Here is a 25,992-nt window from a genome sequence, read left to right on the forward strand (position 1 = left end):
ACATTATGTACCTATACCTTCTATTTGACCAACAGACCACTAAATACCACAGGTACTTTGGTACTACTTCTATTACTGGGCCTCGGTCCCTGGATCTGGCCTCTACAAACCTAGAGACCTTTGCAGTGACTGGCTCAAGATAACCCAAACATACAAAGCCTGAGAAAATAATGTTCAGTAGCTAGAATATTCACACTGGTATTTTCACCCTCTAGGCAGACCTATATAAGAAGCTAAATCTTCATCAGTATATTTGAATATATATCAAAGTAACTTAATGGCAATAAGCTATGTCAGGCTGAAGAATAAATTCCTAAAGAGCTAATGGGTCTGGAAGCCTGGACATTTCATGGCTAACAATGTTTTTTCTGCTTTTCTACTGTTGACCAACAACACACCCTGCCTCAAAGCCCATCCCACTTTGTACACCTCTGCTCTGATCCTGTATCAACATGCGAAGTCAGACAGCAATCCTACTTCCTCAACTCCCAAGTGTGGGTCGGCGAAGCAGGCTAGGAAACCCATTGTACCTTTCAGTCTTTCCACAGATGCATTAACGTAAGCGAGGATCTCCACCCAGTAACTTTTTTCACTGCAGGCAAACTTCCTTGGGGAGTCACACTATACCCAGAGTGCTTGGTGGGCACTGGAGGCGCAGGAGGGCCCTGGCAGCATGGTGTCCATGTTACTCTCGGGCAGGCTTGCGGCACTCTCTGCGTTAGCCCCTCACATACAGCAGCAAACGGCCAGCTTCTCTTCCTGAACACTGTGGTCACTAGAGCCATTCCTTGAGTATATTCTAGGCCCAAAGAATTCCATGTTAGCACTCCTGGTTATACCACAATCCAGCCATGTTCCCAGGCCAATCATCCCAATCTCTAGTTCTGTCATTCCCACAAATGGCTGATTTTGATCTTCATTTCTAATTCATTCTTAGATGACAAATCTGCATGGCAGCACTGGGAGTGCCCTGTGGCCGCTCCCAGGAACCACCTACTTCACTGAGCTGGTACAACAGGCACTCTTCCTGGCCTCCCAGTGCAAAGCCATGCCCTTTGCATGACAGTTACCACAATCTTAAATGGGAAACCAAACAGTCACAATGTGGAGTGTGTAGGGGGAGAGAGCTACCAGCCTTCACCTTGGTGATGGGAGATAGTGGGCAGGGGGCACATTTTCCAGTCCTTTTCCTGACTCTTTCTGAGTCACTGTCCAGATAATCACAGCAAGGAAGAACAGATACAGCGACAGCCAAACAAAGCTCAAGGAAAAGGGTGGCTGCCTGAGCTCAGTGCCCTGTAGGCTCCACGTGAGCCTCTCCCACACCTACAACAGATGGCTCAGTTCCCAGAGCCCCGTGCAGATCCAGTCTAGCTCTCTCTGCTCCCTTCTACGCACTGAAGGCCCTAGGAACTCCACCTTTCTGTTCTCTCTGCTTTGTATTGCCACCAGTTACTCCATCCTTTGGGACATTCTTCTCTTCCCAAAATTACTCATGGAGTGAAAAGGGCTGAAAGAGGCTACAAATACAAGTATTATTATTACCTGTTAACTAAGACCATTAAATGAGAACAATAATAGGAAATAATGATGAAGTTTTTTGTACCTGTCAAACTATTAAAATACTTCTGGCCCTTCCCGAGAACTAAAATGAACCCACATATGTAAAAGAGCTCCCCTTCTACACCTCCCCAGCACCAATATCCAGCCTTTCCTAGCTAATGGCAACCACCAGAGTCAGACGTACTGTTATTTATTTCCCAAATGACTTAAGGTAAACCATTACTAAGGCAAAAAAAGACTTAATTTTTATAAATTAGTGACAGTTTGGAGATTGACAGATTGCAAAAGGAACAGAAATGAGGAAACCCTTGTTTTCTTGCTAAAAAGCCTGATACTCTAACACCATGAACAATCAACAGACATAAACTAATTAAGAGACTGTTTTTAAAACAAGTACTATGAATAACTATAGAAAGTAATGTTATTGTAAACCATGCTTTAAATACATGATCTTTAAAAGAATATGCAATTGCTCTGCCTTGCTCTTTAAGTTTTTTACAACATCTAAAAACTGGCAAGTTTAGTAAAGACAACAGTTCACAAAGGCATAAGTTTTGGAAGAGTATTACATAACTGATAGTTTCAGTGACAATTATAACAGTTCTGAAATGGCAAATAAAAATTCTGAATAGTGATTAAACAATGGCACCTACTATGCACAGTACTGATGTTGTAACAGAGGAACAGGTATTGCTTATTTTGGGGCTGAAGTGGGTACATAGCATTAGTCAGTGAGAATTAATCTGAAATCTATTTGTGTTCTTTACAGCCCTAAACTCCTACTGTAGTTTTCAACCATGTATAAATTTGAAAAAAATGTGCAACAGGTTTACATGGGAGGGATTTTCACTAAATCTTGAGAAAAATAACCATGGCATCATTCTTCAATGAAGAAAGGTAAATGTGTCTAATTTCAATCTTGATAACTGGAAAAATTACAATGGTAGGAAATTCTTAAAAGAAAGTCCCAAAATTCCAAAATAATTCTATGGTGCCATATAACATGTTCTAATGAGCTCCAGATTGCAGCATATTAGCAAATAAGGTAGTTATTTATTTTGAAATGCAATAAATTGCTAAAATTCTAGTTAAGTAACCTTTATTACCATCTAAATTGAGTTTTAAACTTATAAACTTTAGTAATACATATACACTTACATTCAATTGTACAGAATGCACACATTTAATCTTAAAAAAACACTGTATAACAAAAAACTACAGAAATGAGCACGTGATGGAAATGCTCTGACCAATCCTACAACTGCAATAAATTTAATACTATAAACACACATGGAACAAATCAGAACACCGGAAAGGAGTTCAGTTGCTTTTACAAGTCATATTATAATTTTTACGAGCTAAGAGAGTAGAGGCAAATGGAATTCTTAGAACATTACTTAAAAATAGGTTTTAAAGACAAAGATCCCAACTCGTTCTTATATACACACACAAAAGTTCATCTGTCACAGACAGCAAATGTTGAATTTACACACTGGAGTTGCTGGCAGCATCCTGCACATTTAGAATTAAAATAAACAAACAGAGCTGTCAAATGTATCTGAGATGGACTGTTCAACTCTGCAGGACAGAGCACAGGTCCTCTGCAACTACTGCCTACGTGCTCACTGCTGCTTCTCGAAGGCAAAAACCAAGTAAATACCTAAAAAGGAAATAAATAAAAGTTTAGAGTTTAGTTTCCTGTTTCGGCAGGGTAAACAAACAACAATCTCAATCCTGTTCAAAATTTAGTGAAAATTCTTTGGCTCTCGAGCAGCATTTGAAGAGGAAAAATTCCACTAATTCTAAGAGTTACTCTACTGTTTGGAGTCATTTTCAGGCAGATATGGGATGATCTATGTTCACTTGAAAAAAATATCTACCTACAGTAATACTCAGTGACATCACAGCCATGGGAAAACCAATTGAACAGTTCTAAAAAAACCTTTAAAAACAGTTGGAGGTAAGAAAAATTAAAAGTTATTATAAAAATCCCTGTCTTATGACTCAAATCTTTTTACCTGCAGTGAGGTAGGTAGGCAGGTAGGTAGGTAGAATTATCACACTACAATGAATACTACTGGTAGTGGTACTCTAAGTTTTTTATTCAGGAAAACGTAAGGAACATATAGAACATAAAACTACTAAGAAATATAAGGAACATATGTAATGTGACACACTAAAATTCATCCAACACTTGTGTTGTAGGGCCTGGTAAAGAGAGAGCAAGCCAGAAGCCATGAGATACCAAGCCTCGATACCATGAGATATCATTTACCTGGGCCCAACAATAATATTTCTGCATGTATCTGGTCCCAAGAGTACTCTCCCTTAAATAAGATTTCCTCCTGTGACTCAAAGACAGCTAAATGAATTTAGGATTCCCTGTTCTGACTCACTGAAATTCAAACCTACTAAAGGTATACCTTGTTTTATTGTGCTTTGCAACTAATGTGTTTTTTACAAATTGAAGGTTTGTGGCAACCCTGCATCAAACAAATCTGTTAGCGCCATTTTTTCCAACAGCATGTGCTCACTTCATCTCTGTAACACACTTTGGTAATTCTTACTATATTTCTAACTTTTATGGTGATCTGTGATCAGTGATCTTTGATATTATTATTGTTGACATTACTAATTGTTTTGGGGTGCCATGAACCATGCCCATTTAAGACCGCAAACTTAATAGCTGTCGTGTATGTTCTGACTGTTCCACCAACCGGCCGTTCCCCGTCTGTCTCCTCGCGCCTCCCTATTCCCTGAGAAACAACAATATTGCTATTAGGCCAATTAATAACCCTACAATGGTCTCTAAGTGTTCAAGTGAAAGGAAGAGTAGCAAATCTCTCACTTTAAATCAAAAGCTAGAAATGATTAAGCTTAGTGAGGAAGGCATGTCGAAAGCCCAGACAGGCCAAAAACTAGGCCTCTTGTACCAAACAGTTAGAAAAGTAGTAAATGCAAAGGAGAAGTTCTTGAAGGAAATTAAAAGTGCTACTTCAGTGAACATACAAATGATAGGAAAGCAAAATCACCTTACTGTTGGTATGAAGAAAATTTCATTGGTCTAGATAGAAGATCAAGCCAGCCACAACATTCCCTTAAACCAAAGCCTAATCCAAAGCAAGACTCTAACTCTCTTCAACTCTATGAAGGATGAGAGAAGTGAGAAAGCTGCAGAAGAAAAGCTGGAAGTCAGCAGAGACTGGTTCATGAATTTAAGGAAAGAAGCCATCTCTATAACATAAAATAGAACAAGGTGAAGCAAGGAAGTGCAGATATAGAAACTGCAGGCAAATTGCCCAGAAAATCTAACTAAGACAGTTGAGGAAAGTGGCTACACTAAATACCAGATTTTCACTGTAGACAAAACAGCCTTCTATTGGAAGAAGACGCCATCTAGAACTTTCCTAGCTAGAGAGGAGAAGTGAACACCTGGCTTCAAAGCTTCAAAGGAGAGGCTGACTCTCCTGTTAGGGACTATAATGCAGCTGGTGACTTAAAAGCCAGTGCTCATTTACCATTCTGAAAATCCTAGGCCCTTAAGAATGATACTCTACCTGTGCTCTAGAAATGAAATAACAAAGCCTAGATGACAGCACATCTGTTCTCATCATGGTTTATTGAATATTTTAAAGCCCACTGTTTAAACCTACTGCTAGAAAGGGATACCTTTCAAAATATTACTGTGCATTGACAATTGTACCCAGCGACCCAAGAGCTCTGATGGAGATGTACAAGGAGATTAATTTTGTTTTCATGACTGCTAACACAACATCCAATCTGCAGCTTGTAGACCAAGGAGTAATTTACATTTTCAAGTTTCATTATTTAAGAAATATATTTTGTAGGGCTATAGTTGTCATACATATTGATTCCTCTGATGAATCTGGGCAAAATCAACTGAAAACCAGATGTAAAAAGAAATCATCATTCTAGATGCCATTAAGAACATTTGTGATTTGTGGGAGGAGGACAAAATATCAACAATAACAAGAGTTTGGAAGAAATGGATTCTGACTCTCATGAATGACTTTGAGGGATTCAAGACTTTAGTGGAGGAAGTAACTGCAGATGTGGTGGAAAGAGCAAGAGAATTAGAATTAGAAGTGGAGCCTGCAGATGTGACCAAACTGCTGCAATCTCATGATAAAACGTGAATGGATAAAAAGCTGCTTTTTATGGATGAGCAAAGAAAGTGGCTTCTTGAGATGGAATCTATTCCTGGTGAACATGCTGTGAACTTTGTTGAAATGACAGCACAGGATTTAGAATATTAAACTTAGGTGATAAAAGCAGCAGCAGGGCTTGAGGACTGACTCCAATTCTGAAGGAAGTGCTACTGTGGGTAAAATACTATTAAACAGCATGGTACGCTACAGAGAAATCTTTCATGAAAGGAAGAGTCAATTGATGCAGCAAACTTACTTAAGAAATTGGGAAGGGGGTGGTATCTCACTCCTGTAATCCTAGCACTCTGGGAGGCTGAAGCAGGAGGATTGCTTGAGGCCAGGAGTTCAAGACCAATCTGAGCAACAGCGAGACCTTGACATAGCAAGACCCCATCTCTACAAAAAATTTAAAAAATCTCTACAGGTGTGGTACACACCCATAGTCCCAGCTACTCGGGAGGCTGAAGCAGAAGAATCACTTGAGCCCAGGGAGTTTGAGGTTGCTGTGAGCTGTGATGACGCCACTGCATTCTGGCAGGGGTAACAGAGTGAGACTCTGACCAAACCCACAATATCTTCAAGGTATGTCTGTGTATCTTCTAATAAGATACCAATAGATTTTATGTAAGAAAATACCTGAAAAGGTGACAAATCCTGAAAACACCACAAGGATATTCAAGGCATGCACTAGAATAGTCAACAGCGAGTCAAGATAAAGGCCATGTAAGTTGGAGACCGTGCTCCTTGAGCTGACTGTGAACAGAGGGCAGATGACTGAAGGCACACTACATGAGAGTCTCCCCGTACTATAGCTTCTTGCCCTTCCAACTTAACCTGTACTGGATACCATACCAGTTTTTCCAAAATACTACCTCGGCCATGCTACTCTCCTGCTCTGTACTTAACTAGTTTTTGATTTCTTTCCGCTGAAATGCAATGTGGCTAGTGGTACAGTGACAGATGGACAGAAAACAGGCAGGGTGATTAACCCTGCAGCTCCTGCCAGCAGATGAGGAAGCAGAGCAGTCCACAGCACTCACAGCATGCCAACAGACTCACAACTGGCCGGCATCACTTACCCTGTACCCTACTTCAAGTGACCTTTCTGCAGTTCAACCCTGCCAAATCCCACCCCCACACACCACCTCCTTCAGTCCTGTCCTGTCCTCATTTAGGGTCATTTAAAACCACTAAGATGCTGGAGTCTGACTTCAAATTCACAATTAGTAACTTTCTCTTTCTCAAAACTTCTGAAAGTCCCACTCATTATATAAAATACCTTCTATGCAGGCATTTCAATTGGGATTTAAAGGAACAAATCTTGAACCACTTCCCTTCCAAAAGCAAATCAGTGGCAATTTTCTACTTTCCTTTCTCATTTAAAGCGTCTTCTAGAGGAGGAGCAGGCTATGGTGATAAGAGCTTAATGATCAGACCAGTAGAAGTCTACAAAGTAACTTTCCCAGACTTATTAGACTTCTGATGCCAGGCAAGACACTCCCCAGCCCACAAAGCCCTCCAGCTTCGAACTGTGTAATTTATCCAAGAGCCACCTGATCCTGGAATGCTAGATCCTGGCTGCAATCTGGCTGCTGCTCTTCTACCACTTTTCACAGGTCCACCTGTCTCTTCCTCAGCTGTCTGGGGCCATCTAATGCTTCATGTGTTATCTAATTCTTTACTTGTATATTATGAATCTAAGTCCATGCTTAATATAAAAATGAGGTTCTAAGCTATAGCCAGTACCACCATCATGCCCTTGACCAAAACTTACACCATACTTTGGGACTGGCAGGATAATTAAGATAGGTGGCCAGTCTCCACTGCAGAGAAAAAGTAATAAAATACATAACATTTGTGCTCATGTCCCCAGTCAAGGATGATCACGTCTGTAAAACATCCTCCAATCACTTTCTATTAATGCTCTTAATATTCAGAGACAGTCTCAAAATATTGGCCCTATTTGTCATCTTTCCTTTTCCTCTCTGTCCAATTCAGCAGGTCTTATGAAGTTGGCCCTTCACAAGAGCTTCCATGAGGCCATGGTTAAGAAGATGGATCATTTAGGTTAGCTAACCACGGTTAGCTCTGTGACCCCAGGTAAGTTACTTGTTCCCAATTATACACACCTCTAACATAACCTGCTCGTTGCTGCTTCATTAAATGTTCTAGTATTATGCCTTCACTGTCAACATCTGAGTGACCAGAATCAAATAAAATACATGAAGTGTTTTATATGCCAAAAATTCCAATAGAAATCTGAAGTAAAGACATCAAACAGAGATGGCTATTTAGTACAAATAGGCAATGAAAATGTATACATGTGCTCCTGAAAGTTTATGCTGAGCACCGTCCTGCATACAGTATAAACAGCTGTGCAAGAAAGGGGTATTAGACATATGTATGGATATACATATATTTGTGTGTGTGTAACAACACACACGATCTAAAATGTGTCAGAAAAACTCTAAGGTTTTCAGTTTTTAATAACTTTGAAACAACATCTTTTAAACTGTCAGTTAACCTACACGAATGATATACTCACTTGTGGCTTCCCATTCTGATTTACTTAAGGTTCCCTAAAATTAAAGAGAAAAAGAAAGAAAATTTCAGATTCAGTATGGAAGTAAACATATGGCTATTTTTCAATAATGGACAGAGGTGGCCAAAAGACCCTAACTTCACTGTAAATATACACACAATTCACTGTTAATAGTACTGTGATCTGAGCACATAAAAGAAATCAATGACATTAACTTTCAAGGCCATCTTCTCACCACTTTTGCCCCCCTGCCAAATCCTCTAGTTTACAGATTCGCAACCAGAGATTGAATGCGTAATAAAGAGGGGGTGTGTGTGTGTGTGTGTGCACACGCGTGCGTGCGCGCGCAACTGGAAAAAGTATCTATATTTTTAACTTGGAAAATGAATAAAAAAGCCAATTTTGAAATATCAAATAGTACAGGAGGAAGAACTAAAATTTTTGTATTTTTCCAAAGGAATCACAAAATAAAGTATATGATATACTAAGAAATTATATTTAAGTAGCTATCAAAATATGAAAAGTATGTGCTGCTTTGCACATTCCATTAACTAAAAGGATCTAATGGCAGTTCTAGTAATTAGTGTCAAAAAGTGACATATTATATTCTAAGATGTTAGCAGAAATGTGCTACGAAAATATCTGTAATTTCTACTGATGACAAAGTCACAGCTACAGCTAATACCAAAATGCAGGCTTTCACACAGAAGTTAGAAAAATTAAGATGTAATTTTTCCCCATTAAATGATGGGCTCCTGCATTCTATCTATGGAATGCTGTAAACAGTAGTCGTAACAGGTCATCCTAACTTAGGGAAAACAGACTACTTACTGTACATCTGATTTGTAAGTCAGTGAGACCGAGTATTTTAAGAAGTGAAATAATCTCCTAAGTCTCCATATAATGCATGTTTTTTTTTCATTTTCTATAAAATACTTTCAAAAATGAAAACTTACCAAAGGTAACCTTACTTGACTTTTCTTCATGTACTTTGCTGCATGTTCATAGTCATCCACCTTCTCAGAGGCAAGTTTAGAATTCTCATTTGCAGGATATGGCTGGAGAAGCAAATTGGAGTTTTAGTTAAGATTTTATAATTCAGAATTAAACATACTAAATCTCTGAAATAAAATAATTATGAGAATAATCCCTAAATATTACTTTGAGAATACAAATTACACATACTTTTCAAATATAGAAAAAAAAGAGGGGGCAGGATCCTCTCTTAAAGCAGCAATCAATTATGGTCACCTTTTATCACAATCTTAGGATATTTACAGCTGGAGCAGACTACAAAATTTAATCACAAGGACCATTTAGCAGCAATCACTTGCATCTTCTTGGACTGCTAGTTAAGGGCTTTTTCTGTTACAATAGAAAGCTTAAAAAAGAGGGTGTCATCCAAAGAACTAAATATTAAAATGATGGCAATTTCATAGCCATGAAAAGCACAAACAATTAGAAATAATACAAATGAAAATGTTAAGTCAACAGAGAAACCTGTTTAAGATAACAAAAAAATGTGAGTTTAAGGATAAAAAAATATAATCCAACCTCCAAAACATAGGTAGTTCCCATATTTATGTAAGAGTCTGAAGAAAGGTCAGAAAAAAAATGCTAGTTTAAAAGTATGCTGGCCAAATGTTTATTTAAATTACTTTATTTAATAGAATGACCATCCACTCTACAAAGGTTATATATTTTTCATAATGCAATTATTTATATGATAGTTCTTAAACTTTTAAGAAAATGATCCATGAATATCTACTTTGCTATCTTCTTTTCCCCTTTTCTTTATAAGTACCCTAGAGCAAGCTCAGGCATTGGAAATTAAGCTATTTAACATTTGCTGTTTAAAAAGTATTTGGCTACTGAGGACTTCAACATTGTCAGCATCAGCAACTTTACTTTTTATTGTATCTTAACACAAGGGATATAAGAAAGAACACTTATTATCACTATTTCAAGTGTTGCAGTTTTGCCATATTACAAAGTTTCAGAACTTTATTTTGAATGACTACCAAACTATTCTGTTGTAAACCTGTTTCTTCAATTTATCATGACTCCTCTGCGTGATTTTGTGCCTATCACTGGACTTCCGGTTTCTCTGTTCTATTGATCATTTCAAAAGATCAACCCATACATGATTGATTATAAAGCTACAAAACTGATTTTCCTTTCAAAACTTTCTAAAATGCATATATCCTGGTAAGTCTCCTGTGAAAGGAGTTACTTTTCCAGAACTGTTCCCAGAATAAGTTCACTGGTTTTGAAAAAAAGGAAAATAGGCATCAGGACTGTAACTACAGTTCCTTGGCCCACACCCATCTTTCATTCTTCCTTCCCCTGCTCCAGTGCTCCATGAAAGCAGAGAAGTGTCTCTAGTGCTGAGCCCATCTGAAAGATGAATGCTTCAGGAAAAAACCTTTTATGGTAAATATCAAGAAACAGATCCATTTAAATCTCTGACCTGGACTAAAGTAGTAGCGTCCTGACTGCTCTTTCCACCTCTGGTCTGGTCTCAATGTCCCCACAAACTGTCCACCCAATAATGTCTTAACTCTTATTGGGTCATGTCCTTTCCTGCTCCAAGTCCTTTACAGGCCCACAGGAGTGACTTGATCAAGAAGCAAGGGAACGAAAAGACTTTTTCAAATTACCTGCTATTACTGCCCATGTACCCAAACAGCCATCATGAAAAGTCACATCCTCCAGGGCAGTACTGGGGGAGAAGGAAGACTGCTAAAGAAACAGGAAAGTGACCAGTATTTCCTCAACCAGTCCCTGCTCTCTCCTGCTTCTCTGCCTTTCCCCTTAGTTGTCTTCTTTTCCCAAAGGCCCTTTATAAACTCATTGCACTGTGTATACTAAAAAGAATGTAACATTTTATTGATTATGGGTTTCAAAAATAATTTAGGGTTTAAAGAATATTCCTCCACTCAAAATTGTGGGGGTGGCTGGGTTTGGATGCAACTTCAGTAGGAGACTTTTGTTTGCATACCACCTATAAAAAAACTGAAGAAAACCCAAGTCAGTAGCCATGTGACCCTGGACAAGTTGTTTATCCTCTGAGCCTCAGGCTGCTCATTTAAAACGTGAAAAGTAACTGCTTTGCCTACTTCATGGGGGTGATTATGAGGACAAATAAGACAATATGTTTAAAGTACTTAAAAGAACATTCTGAATTGAATAAACTCTCTAAAAAACTTTAATGCCCATTTGACGAATATGATTCTGCTGATCAATAGCAAAAATGCTCACCAAATATTTTAGATTTGTCCAATTAAATAGTTTGATAAAGAGAAAAAGGAAAAGCAATTAATCTATGGCGGTATGTTTAAAGCTTAGATAGACTACCTTCACTGCTGCTTGAGAAGCACAGGAGTCCAGGAGGTGAAGCAAGTCTCAGCAACAACAGCCTTAAAGACTGGAACCTCACTACAGTGTCATCATAGAACAAAATTACTTGTGGTGTGAGCCTGTCTTGGACACTGGCCAGAAGGTTCTAAATTACTGTTGTAACCAAAAGGCATTGTTGTAAAGAAGTGGTTTTCAACTGGGGGTAATTCTGCCCAACAGGAGATATCTGGCAATGGCTGGAGACATTTTTTGGCTGTCATAACTGGGGTACAGGGGTGCTACTGGCAGGCACCCAGTGGGTAGACACCAGGAATGCTACTGAATACCCTACAATGCACACAACAGCATCTCACAACAGAGAATTATCCAGTCCAAAATGTCAACAGACCAGAGGTTGAGAAATCCTATTTTAAAGCAGTACTACCTAGAAAACAGAATTTGACAATAGCAGTACTCATTCTTTCATCAAGTATTTACTGACTGCCCACCATGCAAAGTTTCTATATCAAGCTCTCTCCTAGCTGCTGAAGAATCCAGAGCACTTATAATCTGTGTAACAAACGTTAACAATTTAGTGCCTAAATGGCCTTGAAAGGGATCTCAAAAACAGCCAAACAAGTTCCCCATGACCTGGAATTTTTGTAACATTTCTAAATACTCACCTCCAGGCCTTGCATTCGTTTTAACAGCATTTTATTTTCATTGTTCTTAATCTTTTCTTCATAGAATTCCAGAAATGTTTTTTTGTAGACTAGCTTCATATTGTACTTCTTCACCATTCTGTCCAAAAAAGATTACTTAATGAAAAGGCTTCCAAAATGTTTGTAATTCCTCAACAGTTTACTTTTACATAACAGTGACATCTTCTGGACTTAAAAAGCTACCACTTCCTTCATAAATTTACAATAGAGTAATGCAAAATGAATTAAGAGTAACATACTCATAAGCATGCCAGAAAGAAACATGCATTCTAAATTTCAGGGGGCTGCAGACAGCTCTCTATTAGTATAACAAATAGGTCAGGAAGCAAAATGAGAGGAAGCCACAGGGTTAAAGGCTACAGGACATACTTTCCTACTGATTCCATTAACACCAGCACTGAAAACAGCTGCCAACTTCTTTCTTGAAAGATCTGCTCTCATCTCTTGGCTTCTCTGGCAAGACACACTATTAATTTTTACCCTACATCTCAGGCTGCTTCTTTGCAGTTTTTTTTTTTTTTTTTTTAACTTTGTTCTCAGTTTTCTTTTATACTCAACTTCTAAACTTTAAGGTCCTGAGTTTAACCCAGAGCCTACACTTCCCCTCCTGAAGAGAGCTGAAGTTATCTGCAGCCCAGCTCTCTCTTTTGTCACACCCCTAGTTGCCACTGCTTATTAGAAATCTTCACCTGGTCGTGTCACTGGCATTCTCTAGCTTCCCATATCTAGGGCTGAACCTCACTGGATTTTTTCTCTGCCAATCCTATTTCAGTAGATCCATCTAATGATTCATGCCACCTCCCTCTCCTCCTCCCCCTAATGCCTCTCTACCTTACTTAGAGAACGTCCACTTCAAATAGGTCCACATTTGCCCCACCTGTTTCCATCCGCATCCCCATTAAGCAGCACCAGTGCAGGAACCACTGTACCCGTCTCCTATTCCATTCTTACTCTTCCTCAGTGAATTTTCCAACCATGCCTGGAGTAAGCTTTCAGAAATACATACCTAGTCATGTCACTGCCCCCCTTAACACCCTTGCCTGGGCTCCAGCGCACTTAGGACACAAGCCAAAAGCCTTGAACATGGCCTCTAAGGCACTCATTTATAAAGGGATGCTGCCTCATCTTGAGCCTCTCGGGCTCGGCTTCCCTCAGACCCAGTCTCAATGGCTTTCCCTCAATTCCTTGAACTGCCAGCTTTCCCACTTCAGGGCTCTCACACACACTGTCCCCCGTCAGGACACTCTTCCTTCCAGTCTTCAACTGGCCACCTCTATTCTTCCTTTAGATCCTGACTTAAACATCACTTCTCTAAAGATGTCTTCCTTAAATCTTCAACTGCATTAGGTCTCCCGTTAGACTCTCAGGTTTGGTGGGTTTTTTTTTCCTTCACTGCATTTGCCAAGTTTGTATTTCTGTAGGCAACATGAGGGAGCCTGGAGATGATTTCAGGCAGCATGTAAAGGAAGAGAGGAAGAAAGGGGGGGAAAGTCCTGAAAAGGTAAGTGGGAGGGCTTGTGTGTAGGGTGACAATTGAGGGGACAGGGTAAGGGGAAGCATGGGAGGGCTGTGGGATTTGTATCTACGAGGCACTGTAAGGCAGGATTCTGTTATCCGAATTAGCCCTTCTTGGAAAGACAACATGAACAAAGGCAAGTCTCTTTTATTCTAGGCAATTAATTTTCTTTTATAAATCTCCAAAATAAGCCTTTAGAAATGAAACCAAGTTTTATACTTAAAAAATATCATACTTACAAAGAACTGAGAACGAATTTGACAATTATGAATAGGTTTTGCCATATAAAAGCTAATTATATTTTTGTTCAGTTTCTTAATGAAATGGCAAAAGGGCATCTCAAAACCCCTATACATTTTCAGATTCTGTCTCATCCAAAACCTGTTTCAATGAATAATTTTTTAAAAAAATCAGACGTTAAACTGATGACTTATGACTTTAATAGGTTTATTATCATTAGGCAATTTTAAGTGAAAAAGATTGCTAGCGTTTGCTTAACATTTAAAAAAATCTTTTGTTTTATTATTTATCTTTTGGGGTATACTAAAATCACCAATTTAGTTAACTAAAAACTAAAAAGCTAACACACTACACATACAAAATATACCAAAAACAACTGTTTAATTTCTTCTTCCATAAAGTTAAAAGCAGTAGTAACATTTTTGCCAAAAAGAACTAATTTTAAAAATTAAAAAACAAAATATGATTTAAATTTTTAAATTTTATAAATTGCTTATAGTTGTAAAATTGTGCATAGTATTTTTCTCATGTTAAGTCACAATGCTATTTGACTTTCTTATATTAAAATATAATATATAAAATTTTTACATATTATAGAACTCCTGAAAATCCTATACCTGTAATTTTACAGACTGAGTCACAATTCAATTAATCACCAACAAAAATAAGCAGACAATAAAGCTCTTCTTTTTCTCAATATTCAAAATAAAAAATTTTTGTTTTTAAGAAGCAGAAAATCAAGTTTGATGAATTATGATGCAGCCTGTATTTAAGTTGACTTTTATGCTCTCCCTGTCAGGGAAATTCTGGCAAACAAGGTACATCACAAGGCCTTGAAGCCTTACCTAAGAAAGCCCGTAACCCCCAGCTTTTCCCGTGTTTATAGTTTTCCAGGACTCCTAGGAAGCCAGGCACATGGGGGAAGACATTCCTGAATCAGGATTTTACTACCAACATTGTCTTGGAGACATAGGCAACTTCAAAGCTGTGGTGAAATGCAAGAAACTTTTAATACCTATCTCTGTCAAAAGGAGGGTCTTTGACTGATGAAGACTCATTGTATATTACGAAAGTTATTAGCAGTCACTTGAAAAAAAAAATTTTTTTTGCTATTTGCAATGTCAGTCATTTTGTGCCCCAAGTTGAAGACGACTGGCTCCCTTTCTTACCCACAGGGTAAAATAATCCAGGAATGAAAGAAAAGTAAGTTGGGCTGTTAAGAGACCTATGGCACCAATCCTAGATGTAAGGCTTTTTTGCAAGGTTGTACTTTTTCTTTGGGCCACATTTAAAATAAGGAATGAAAAGCAATACTGACTTTTTTCCCCCTTTTCTTTCTCTCTTAAGACAAAAAGAGAAGAGTAACAAATTAATGACATTCTTACTCATTTAGCAATGGAAAATACACCAGGAATTCAGGGACATCCACAACACCTTCCAAGTTGAAGTCATATTTGCAGCCAAATAAAGGATAATCTCCTTTCTTCTGAAATTTCACAGTATATATTTCATTTCCAAAGGATTCTGTTTCTGAAGCTTCAAGGCGTCTTCTATCAGGGTTATCCCCCAATCAAAATAAAAAGATTAAAATTGTGAATAGCATAGACTTATTTTGTCAGATTATACATATAAAAAATTACATAATACAATTTTAAAACACACTTGATTAGCTTTTTAATTGGATTTGAGCTACTTTTAAGAAGCAATATACTAAAAGATCACTAGCAGGCTTATCAAAAAAAAGTGGCTGGAAATAGGTAGCGCTCTCATGACAGCTGGTTAAGTCTCTGTGTACCTGACCTGGACTTTGCCTACCACTGTAACTTTGGTGTCCTAACTAACACATAAAGAGGTTTTAAAAGTTCATCTGTAAATTTGTATTTTGAACTTAGACTTTGAATATCTACTCAAACACATTATCAAAATGTTCAGCACTTGTAAGATTAACATGGCATGTTTTGTAAAATCTATTTCTGATAAACATTTATTACTTAATAATGTATGCTTAATACCAAATAGTTTGTAAACTACAATATATTTAGAAGTACTCACATCAGTTCAAAGCTATTGGGGGTAGTACCAATAAAATAGCCTCCAGGGCTAAGTCTCTCACAGGCATTTCTGAGCATCATATCAGCCTGCTCATAGGACTCAAATGAGTAATGACAGACAAACTGACAACTGCAGATGTCAAAGCACATTCCTGGGTCATGAAATCTGTCCATCAAAAGTTCCTAAAACAAATTAAAATGGGTTAAGAGTCTGAAGTAAGTATAACACAGATTAAAAACTTTTTAGTAAATTAATTTCTAAAATTTAAGGTTCTTCCTTTTCCTCACAGTCTTCAATCTATCCTTTCTCTTCTGCAGTAAGGGCCATAAAGAAATCATTCATTTATTTTGGTTTAACAAAATAATCTGATTTCCATTTTCATGGTATTTAAAAACTTAAGGATTCTGAAATCATGTTAAAAATAAATCAGTCAAATATGACATTTAAAGTTGATGCTTTCACCAGCTTTACTTGAGAGCTAAAGTAAAATGGCATTCAACAATAACTTGATAACTTGGGTTAAAAAAAAATACTTGGTCTTCAGCATTTAAAAAAATGCAAGTGCTTTGAAGGTGGAAAAAAACCTACCAGACTCTGACATGTTGGGAAAGTACCCTAATAAATTACAAGATGAAAAAAACATACTGTAAGTTCAGTTCTATTTCAAAATACTGGAAATAAATCTTGTCCAAACAGAAGAGCAACAAGTGATTTGAACAACTCAAATTAAGTAAAAAATTACCAGAAGTGCTTGGTGGGTCATTTAAGGGAATTTATCATTACAGAATTTCTAGTTGAAAGCGAAAATGCATGTCCTAAAATTTTTTAATGTTTCAAAGCATATTCTAAAAAGTGAGATTTTTAAAACAAATCATTTACCCAAACAAACCATTTAACATTTTAAAAATGTAAAACATAAATTGGCCAAAAACAAACAAACAACAAAAAAAGAATCTGTACCTTTGAGCAGTCAGCAGTTATAAATTCTGCGCTGAAAATATATTCATTATCACGACGATTTTTCATGTCTTCATACCGCTGTTGACACTGTTTGATAGAAACATCAGCAATATCTGGAAGGACAGAAAGGTGATAGTAACTGTCCAGACAGAATGGCACAAATCTAGACACTGATCTCAGCTAATAAACTTCAGCATGAAATCCAGCCTTAGTCCCAGTGAAAAAGTTCTATTTCCTTTAAAACAAAAGTCTTTGTTCCAATGCAAATACACTATTATTTTTCAAAAGGAACTAAAAGCTTTCTCAATAGGTACTAATACCAGAAAAGTTTTATCATGATTTCTAAATGTTTATTCAAAGAAAAAAGTGGAAAGTTTACATTCCAATCTGAATTATAAAATTTAACACTATCTATAAGCCCACTTTTGGAATAACCAAGTTTTTATTTTTATAATAAAAATGTCATTTGCCCCTTTCCCTATTTTGAGATTTGCACTGATGATACAAAGGCAATGGTGGGCAAAATACTGGCACTTTATTACAAATACAAAAGTAGTGGCACTAAACAGTACGGTAGTACTCCATATATTCTTCACCACTACATACTAGGCAGGGGGGAAAGCCAGTTTTTCATTTAGGAATGCCCTTGATAACGCAGTAAAAATTAATTTTATTAAATCTTGGCTCTACAATACACATCTTTTTAATATTGTGTGATGAAATGGGATATAACAAAACACTTCTGCCACATAAAGTTTGACTGTTCTGAGTTGTAAGCTATAGTGGCCACTTTTTTCATAGAAAATCATTTTGACTTGAAAGAATGACTGACAAATTATGGTTATTCAGACTTGAATATCTGGCACATATATTCTTGAAGATGAAGAAAAATACAAGTCTGAAAAACTTAGACCGCCACGTGCCAGACTTCTTCCCAGTGCTTTGACTTTTCTGATCAGTGGTGACATTAAAAAAATGTGACTTGCTGATGCCAAATGTAGAAGATCTACATAACTTTAGTAAACAGTATTTTCTAAATATTATAAAATCATGAAGGAATTCCACGACAAAGTAATAGATTTTAATATAACACAAGTTCATCAATAAAGTCTCAGATTCCACATGGTAACTAACCTTTAAGAAATTACTACTTGCCAAGTTTTAATGTAGGATAAAAGAGGAATTTCTACAGCTATCAAAAAAGGCAATCAATATACTCCTTCAGTTTATAACTACTTATCAACCAAAATAAGATCACAATATACTAAATGCAAAAACAGATTTGAGAATTCAGTTGTCTCCTCTTATTCCAGACTCTAAAGGGATTTACAAAAATGTAAAAAAGAAAAAAAGCCAGATTTCTCACTAAATTTACTTTAATAAATTAAAAATATTTTTAAAGTTCTCAGCTGTTATTTCTAATACAGCAAATATCAATAGATATCACCACATACACAAAAGCTTTCTGGGGTCTTCAATAATTTTTAAGAGTGTACAGGGCTCATAAAACCAAAAAATTTCAGAACTGCTGATTTAGCAGTACTTTGGAGGTGGTACCATGTACTTCCCATAACCCAACACATAAAAAAAGAACATGTCCTCTGCTTGTCCCACTTCAGTGTTATGACTGACCACTGGGCTTTGGTGCTTGATTCATTCATTTATGAAATTCCTATCAACCTTTCACCCAATGGCTTCAGCGTCTTTTAGCAATTGTTGCCTAGATCTATTATTTGGGTGAAAAAATAGTAATCTAATTCTATCTTTCCTCCTTTATTTATTTGTTAGGATTTTTCAATAGAGAGGAATTGCCCTTTTCAACCATTTGGTTACCTTAAAATACTGTTTACATTGGGGAGGAATGTAAGAAAAATGTATGATTTCCTCCTCTTAATTTTCGAGTTTCAGAATAGTGAGTTTCTTAGCAACCTCCAAGACTGCTTAGCAACCTCCAAAATGAGGCTTTTTCCTTTATTTGACTTGTCCAAACACTATTCTTTTTGATGCTCAAATTGTCTTATCTTGACAAGTGGATCTCTGATAGCTTCCTTCCGCTCAAAAATGACAAATTATCCCAGGCTCATTAATCACATTATCTTACAAAACCATTAGCAAAAAGTCTTATAACTCATTTTAAAAAACACCCATCTCATGAATAGTCCCCAGATGTCTTGCCATTAGACATTTTAGCACCATGTTGTTAAGTACATCCTTTCTTATTTTCCATTCACCTGACTGACCACAAATTATTCTTTTCCAATCATTATTTACCTTACCAGTACAAACGAGCTTGCTAATTCTTCCCTTTTTCCACTTGAGCAAATCTCCACCTTTACCACATCCCAAGTCCAAAACAGTGATATCTCGGTTTTTTTTCTGTCGTACCTTCTCTAAAAATTCCCCTAAAAGAGAAAAATCAGTCGTCATAAACGATCTCTTCTTTTTTACTAAAACATAAACTATGACCTCTAATTACCTACTAAGCTTTGCCTCATATTTAATATAAACAATTAGTCTTCATTTATGTAGTTAATTCATAACTTTTGGTAAGTATTTCAAAATACAACTAAGAGTTAACACAATTCTCTATCATTAAAGATGAAAGAGTATGTGTCTGGTGTTTTAGAAAGTTAGGGCAGCTTTTTGAGGGTTACTTTCAGATTTGATTCAACATTAAATGGCAGACGTTTTAAATTCTAACTAATACAAAAGACCCAACAGTTGTTCAGAATAAGAGAAAAACTAATTATTCATAATTTTTCGGTAGTCATCTCCTTTTCATAGCTAAGTGTTTAACTTATTATACAACCAAGTAAATCCAGTAGTTACAGAATGCTAAGAGTGCTTGATTATCATAAAAGATGTCAGGCTTACCACCAAAAGAAATATAAGAACTACAAAAACAAAAAACAAAAAAAAAACCTGTACCTTTTAGTTTTACCATCATCAGAATATTTAAATACCCTAGTTTACCAAATAACATTAATAGCCCACAAATAAACTCAGTAGGTCCCCAAATATCAATAAACAAATTGTTCAAGTATCAGTTCAAAGCATATTTATATTCTCTGACAAGTGAAGTATTCAGCAATTCTAAAACTTGATATATAATACTGAATCCTACATCCACATTCCCTGTCTTTATCACAGAGTTTAACACTTTCTAGTTCATGTGTGTACTATTTTAATGGAGTCTGTATAAATACTTTCACTGTCTGTAGGATCTTAAAGTAACTCCCAATAGAAGCTCCATAATATTTAACTTTCTGCCATCAATCTTAACAGCATAAAAAAATGTAAGAATGAAAAACAATTACAAAACCTCTTTATTTCTATACAGTAAGACTAAGGGGAAATCATCATGAAACACTATTTTCAAACAAATCTTTCTCACATTCAACAACCATACTCTACTATTTACTAAGCTATAAGCAACAAGAAGAAAGAGAAAATGAATAACAAAGAATTAGTATTGAGAAGAGAAAGGAAAAAGCCAGAGAGAAAGCTCACACAGATCACACTGAGTGCATTAGGACCTGAAAGATGGTGCAGACTGCAAGGCATTCACTGAGAGAGTGGCTAGAACAGCTGAAGAAGGAAACAATACTATGAATACGCTTCGAGAGAAAATTTTGCCAAGTCTTTTAAAAACCTATCTGTTTTCTTGATTATAAAAATAACATATTTAACAACATGAAAATATGGATACAAAAATACTCATTCAATGAAAAGAAACATGAGAAAATGGTACATTATAAAAATATCCAATGATAAGTTATCTGCATCACTGGGTATAATGAGGAAGGGAGAGAAAAGCTAAAAAAGAAATTAGGATGAGGGTCCAGAAAGAAGCTTAAGAGTAGAGGCTGAAAATGCCATATTAACCTTAAAAAAAGAAAAGTGAATACTCATTACCCTAGCTGACACTGGCAGAGTCAAATCAATCAAATATTTGTAATAAAACAGGAATGCAAAAAACGAAAGACAGAAAATAATGTGTTTAAAATGACCCTAGTTAGTTCCCACTCCTAATACTTCTCAGAATGGATAATTTATCTCTGAAAATTAGTAAATTATCATCGATACTAGTAGGTATTACCCGTAACTAGCATTTTATTCTTTCTAGTGTAATTAAGAAAGCATTGGCTGGGCACGATGGCTCACGCCTGTAATCCTAGCAATCTGGGAGGCCGAGGCTGGTGGATCATTTGAGCTCAAGAATTCGAGACCAGCCTGAGCAAGAGTGAGACCCTGTCTCTACTAAAAAAATAGAAAGAAATTATATGGACAACTAAAAATATATATAGAAAAAATTAGCTGGGCATGGTGGCGCATGCCTGTAGTCCCCGCTACTCGGGAGGCTGAGGCAGGAGGATTGCTTGAGCCCAGGAGTTTGAGGTTGCTGTGAGCTAGGCTGATGCCACAGCACTCTAGCCTAGGCAACAGAGCGAGACTCTGTCTCAAAAAAAAAAAAAGAAAAGAAAGCATCCTGCTTTTTCATAGACTGGCTGAAAGAAAAAAATCTTTATTATGAAAAACTACAGAACACACAGGTTTTTAAAATTATCTAAACTCATTTAAGAGTCTGACTGCTTAAGACACTAGATATACAATGAAATAATTATATTCTGAATCACATTTTCTCTGCTCATTTTAATTTCAAAGGTGAGTTTCCACAAATTAAATGTTTGCTTCAAAAGGCTGAATGTCAATCCTCAAAGTAAACTTTATCTCTTCGAAGAAACCGTACAAGAAAAAAAGATCAATGGACAATTAACGCACATGACCTTTGCCAGCTCATTAAAAAATTAGAGACAAAAAAATCAAAACACTGCTTACTATCCTGACTTAATGGAACCTGAATGTTTAATCTAACAGTATGCCAGTACTCCAAAACTATTAGAATGAAACAGAATAATTACTTAATAGCACTAGGTAACCTTAATTCTAAGTATAAAAGCACACTGATTTTTGAAAGCCTGATTAACTTAAGTCAATTGAATTCTCACTGATATCTTATGCAGTCAACCAAAAGTAAATATTAAAAGAATTTATCTTGAAGGCCTAGTTTTGGCTCTAGCTTTCTAAGTCAAGGTTTGATAATTAAATGAATAGGAATTAAAGACCCAGTAGCTTGGTTTTTGTTACACCACTGCAGAGAAACAATGAAACATCAGCTACAATAAAATATTCCATGCTAAAAGGCAAAATGCAATCAATCATACCAATGAGAACACTTTTCATCCAGTTATTAAAGTTTCTTAGGTAAAAAATACGACTTTGACTACGCTTCTCCAAACCAACTTCCTGAAGTTCATTGTAGTGGGCAGCTACTGCTGAGCCATGTCCTTCTTCCAGGTTCTGAAAATAAAAGAGAATGGAACAAAATCAAGGATCAGAACATGGTAAAAGTAAGCCTCAGAGCATATGACCTATGAAAGAATAGAATACTACTGAAACCAGTAAACTTCACTGAGCAATCGATTAACCACAGAAATCCCACTAATTACAGTCAGGCCTAAGGTTTGTTTTCCTCTGTTCCCCATTTGAAAAGACATGTCTAGGTTTAAAATTTTCATCATGATCTTTCATCTATATAATTTTAGTGTCAATGTCTTAATAAAACCAGTACTCTTCCAGAGTTCCAGTTTATTCAATTCAATGACAGTCAGTAGATGGTGTTCCTCAAATGGAATAAAATAGGAATAAGCTATAATTACATATTATTATAAATTCATTGTGAGAATTAAATAAGACCATGTATATAAAGAGATTAGAACTCAGCAGGATACATTCAGTGTCAGTGATTTCTATTATTACGTTACCATACATGCTATTTGTAACCCAACAATTTTTAATCTGTCCTCCTTGAGGAGCAAGGTATTCTGTAAAAATGCCATGGTAGGTAAAGGGCTTCAGATTCCCCCACCTCCCTTTTCAGCTAAAGTGCCTCCTCTTTACCTATGGTTCTGCTAATAAAAATTTGGAAACTGCATTTAAAATATAAGCTTCCTTCCGTTACGAGGATTCACACTCCACAAACAACAAAAGCCTGGCTTACTGGCCACTTTCCCCCCTTCAGGGCCAATGGCAGAATTTTACACATTCATTAAAGTACTCTCTTCCTCCAATTCCAGATTCTGCCTCAGATTCCTTTCTAATATAGTATTCCCAGACAGAAATGACTTGCTGTCCCTTGTTCTATAACATCCACTTAACTAAAACTGTATGGAAAATGCATAAATAAGAAGTTGGAAACAATTATAGTTTAAGGAACTACGTTAATAAAGACATATAAAGCTGGGTTTGATTTTGAAATTTATCATTTTAAGTGATAATCTTAACTTCTTTAGAAAAAGGAGATGAATACCTAATAAAAAAGGAAAAGGGTAAATCACTTGGACCTCATACTGTTGGCTTTTTTAAAACATTAAGAAAAACCAAACTATAAAAACTGGTCTTCAAGTTTCTAGTCAAATAAGAGTTCTAAAATAACATAGTATTATTTATTCTACTGCTGCTCTATACATTTCAAATGAACATACTCTATTATAAATAAAATAGATTCAACATACTTTCTGCTTTTCAGGAACATCCTCAAGTTCTATTTTTCTCTTTTTTTGAGTGCCATCTCCAGCAGAAGGTTCATCTTTTGGAACATCATCAGTTTCTCTTTTTCTTTTCTTTGACATGCCTTCATCATCACCAGAACCTTTTTCCTCTGGGACAATTTTAGCATCAAGTTTTCTTTTCTTGGATGGAGTGTCTTCCCCATAACTGGAACTTTCCTTTGCAAGATTATCTTCAAACTCATTCCTCTTTTTTGGCGTGTCTGCTTGCTCACAGATAGGAGTCTTTTCAGAAAGCCCAGTCCCAGAAGCTGTTGTATTTTCATTAATACTAAATGAAGACTCTGTTTCAGAATTTACTGAGGATTTCGCCTGTTCAAGAGACATCTTTTCATATTCCTCTGCGTTTGTAGACTTTTCCATTTTAGATTACTTGAATTGATGGCAAAACTTCATACACTAACACTGGAATGGCAAAAATTTGATATTCGTAAACACTAAGACTTTAAAACAATTTTAACTACAATTTAATTTCCACGACTAACTAGGATTTTTAAAAAACCTCATTGTAGAGAGAATATTAAAAAATGTTAACTGATATATATTATGTATGAATTTATGAATATGGTAGTACTAATTATAATCCCCCCAAAATTCTACAATCTTATTCATAGAAGTAACTGTAGGCATTAAAACTGACAAATGATGTGGGGATATACAAGTTCCATTTCTATTCTGATCCTTACTCTACAGCCTTGGTTCTCAAATTGTGTGCTAGGGACTATAACAAACAGATGCATCGGGATCTGTCATCTGGAAGATATCACAGAAACTATCAGCTTCAAGTAGAGCACCATTTCAACAGAGATTGCTCTACATTCCTTTCAATGACATCATAACTTTGTGAAACTGAGATTTTGGTGCTATCACAGAAAATCAAGGTGAAACATGAAACGCAGTTGGTGGTGTCTAATCTGATTTCAAGGCTTGAAGCTGTACAGTACCAATAAGTGCGCACATTTCATTAGTAAGGAACTGCAGTTAAGAATTAATCACAAATATTACTCCCCCCAATTTATGTATACTAATTTTTTAAACAGACACAAAGTTGTTAGGAAATAAATTCTTTTAAATTCTTTGGAGTAAACTACTTAACAAATGGAACTGTTAGGTATTTCTTCTGGTGCAGGGACATGAAGGGCATCAAGAACAGAAATTGTGGCAATCTATAGCAAGGACTTCTGAAATATTTCATAACAGGTGTCCGAATTAGGTAGAAAGTGACGAGGGTGAAATGGCTTTAGACAAGTTTCAAGATTTTGCCCGTAGTTTAATGACCATTAAGTCTCTTTCAAGTATGTTCTTAGACCTATGTGTAAAATGGGAGGGAGCGGGAAATAACTGATCTATTGAATAGGAATCATCAAGGTGGTCCATTTATTAAGTAATTCAACAAATTTACTGATCCCTACTACAGAGGAACTCAATATGAATTATGTTTTCAAGAAGCTTACAGCTTACCTACCACTATTAAAATGTTAGGCTGTATTATTCAAATCAAATGGAGAAAAGGAAATGCAAAAGTCCAAGAAAATCAGTGAGATTCAGCAAATTCAGATTAAATTCACAACCTGAAAGTTATGAAGAGGAAAATTTCTTTTTAAAAAGCCTTTTGCTTTTGAGTAAAGAAAAAGAATGATACTAAATCAAGTTGCTTAAAGAAATGGGTAATCCTCATTAGTACAGTGGTAAAAAGAAAATTAAAATTTTTTTTTTTTTTTTTGAGACAGAGTCTCACTCTGTTGCCCAGGCTAGAGTGAGTGCTGTGGCGTCAGCCTAGCTCACAGCAACCTCAAACTCCTGGGCTCAAGCGATCCTCCTGTCTCAACCTCCCGAGTAGCTGGGACTACAGGCATGCACCACCATGCCCGGCTAATTTTTTCTATATATATTTTTAGCTGTCCATATAATTTCTTTCTATTTTTAGTAGAGATGGGGTCTCGCTCTTGCTCAGGCTGGTCTTGAACTCCTGAGCTCAAACGATCCGCCCACCTCGGCCTCCCAGAGTGCTAGGATTACAGGCGTGAGCCACTGCGCCCGGCCAAAATTAAAATTTTTAAATAAAACAAGAAATAAAAAAATTGGAAAGAAAGAAAAGGAAAGAAACAAAGAAGAAAGAAAGAAGAAAAAGAAAGAAAAGAAAGGAAACAAAGGAAGGAAAGAAAGAAATGGGTAAAAACAAAGTCCCTATGAACGAGGAAGAGTTTCAAGTGATAATAGATTTCGCCAGTCCCCCATTTGAGGTAACAAAATACCGAAA

General features: G+C 36.4%; 1 protein-coding gene across 1 annotated transcript; it reads right to left on the minus strand.

Moving 5' to 3' along the window:
• Positions 1-2,905: 2,905 nt before the first annotated feature.
• Positions 2,906-24,096, minus strand: RNMT (RNA guanine-7 methyltransferase). Its single transcript, XM_069468285.1, has 10 exons — positions 23,679-24,096; positions 22,329-22,464; positions 19,380-19,505; positions 17,104-17,216; positions 16,144-16,325; positions 15,477-15,641; positions 12,297-12,414; positions 9,231-9,332; positions 8,278-8,311; positions 2,906-3,223 (listed from the first exon to the last, which is right to left on the minus strand). The coding sequence occupies exons 1-10, from the start codon at positions 24,093-24,095 to the stop codon at positions 3,186-3,188; spliced, it is 1,431 nt and encodes a 476-aa protein (XP_069324386.1). The 5' UTR covers position 24,096; the 3' UTR covers positions 2,906-3,185.
• Positions 24,097-25,992: the final 1,896 nt, after the last annotated feature.

The sequence above is a fragment of the Eulemur rufifrons genome, chromosome 5 (assembly GCF_041146395.1).
Source record: "Eulemur rufifrons isolate Redbay chromosome 5, OSU_ERuf_1, whole genome shotgun sequence".
Classification (NCBI taxonomy): domain Eukaryota; kingdom Metazoa; phylum Chordata; class Mammalia; order Primates; family Lemuridae; genus Eulemur; species Eulemur rufifrons.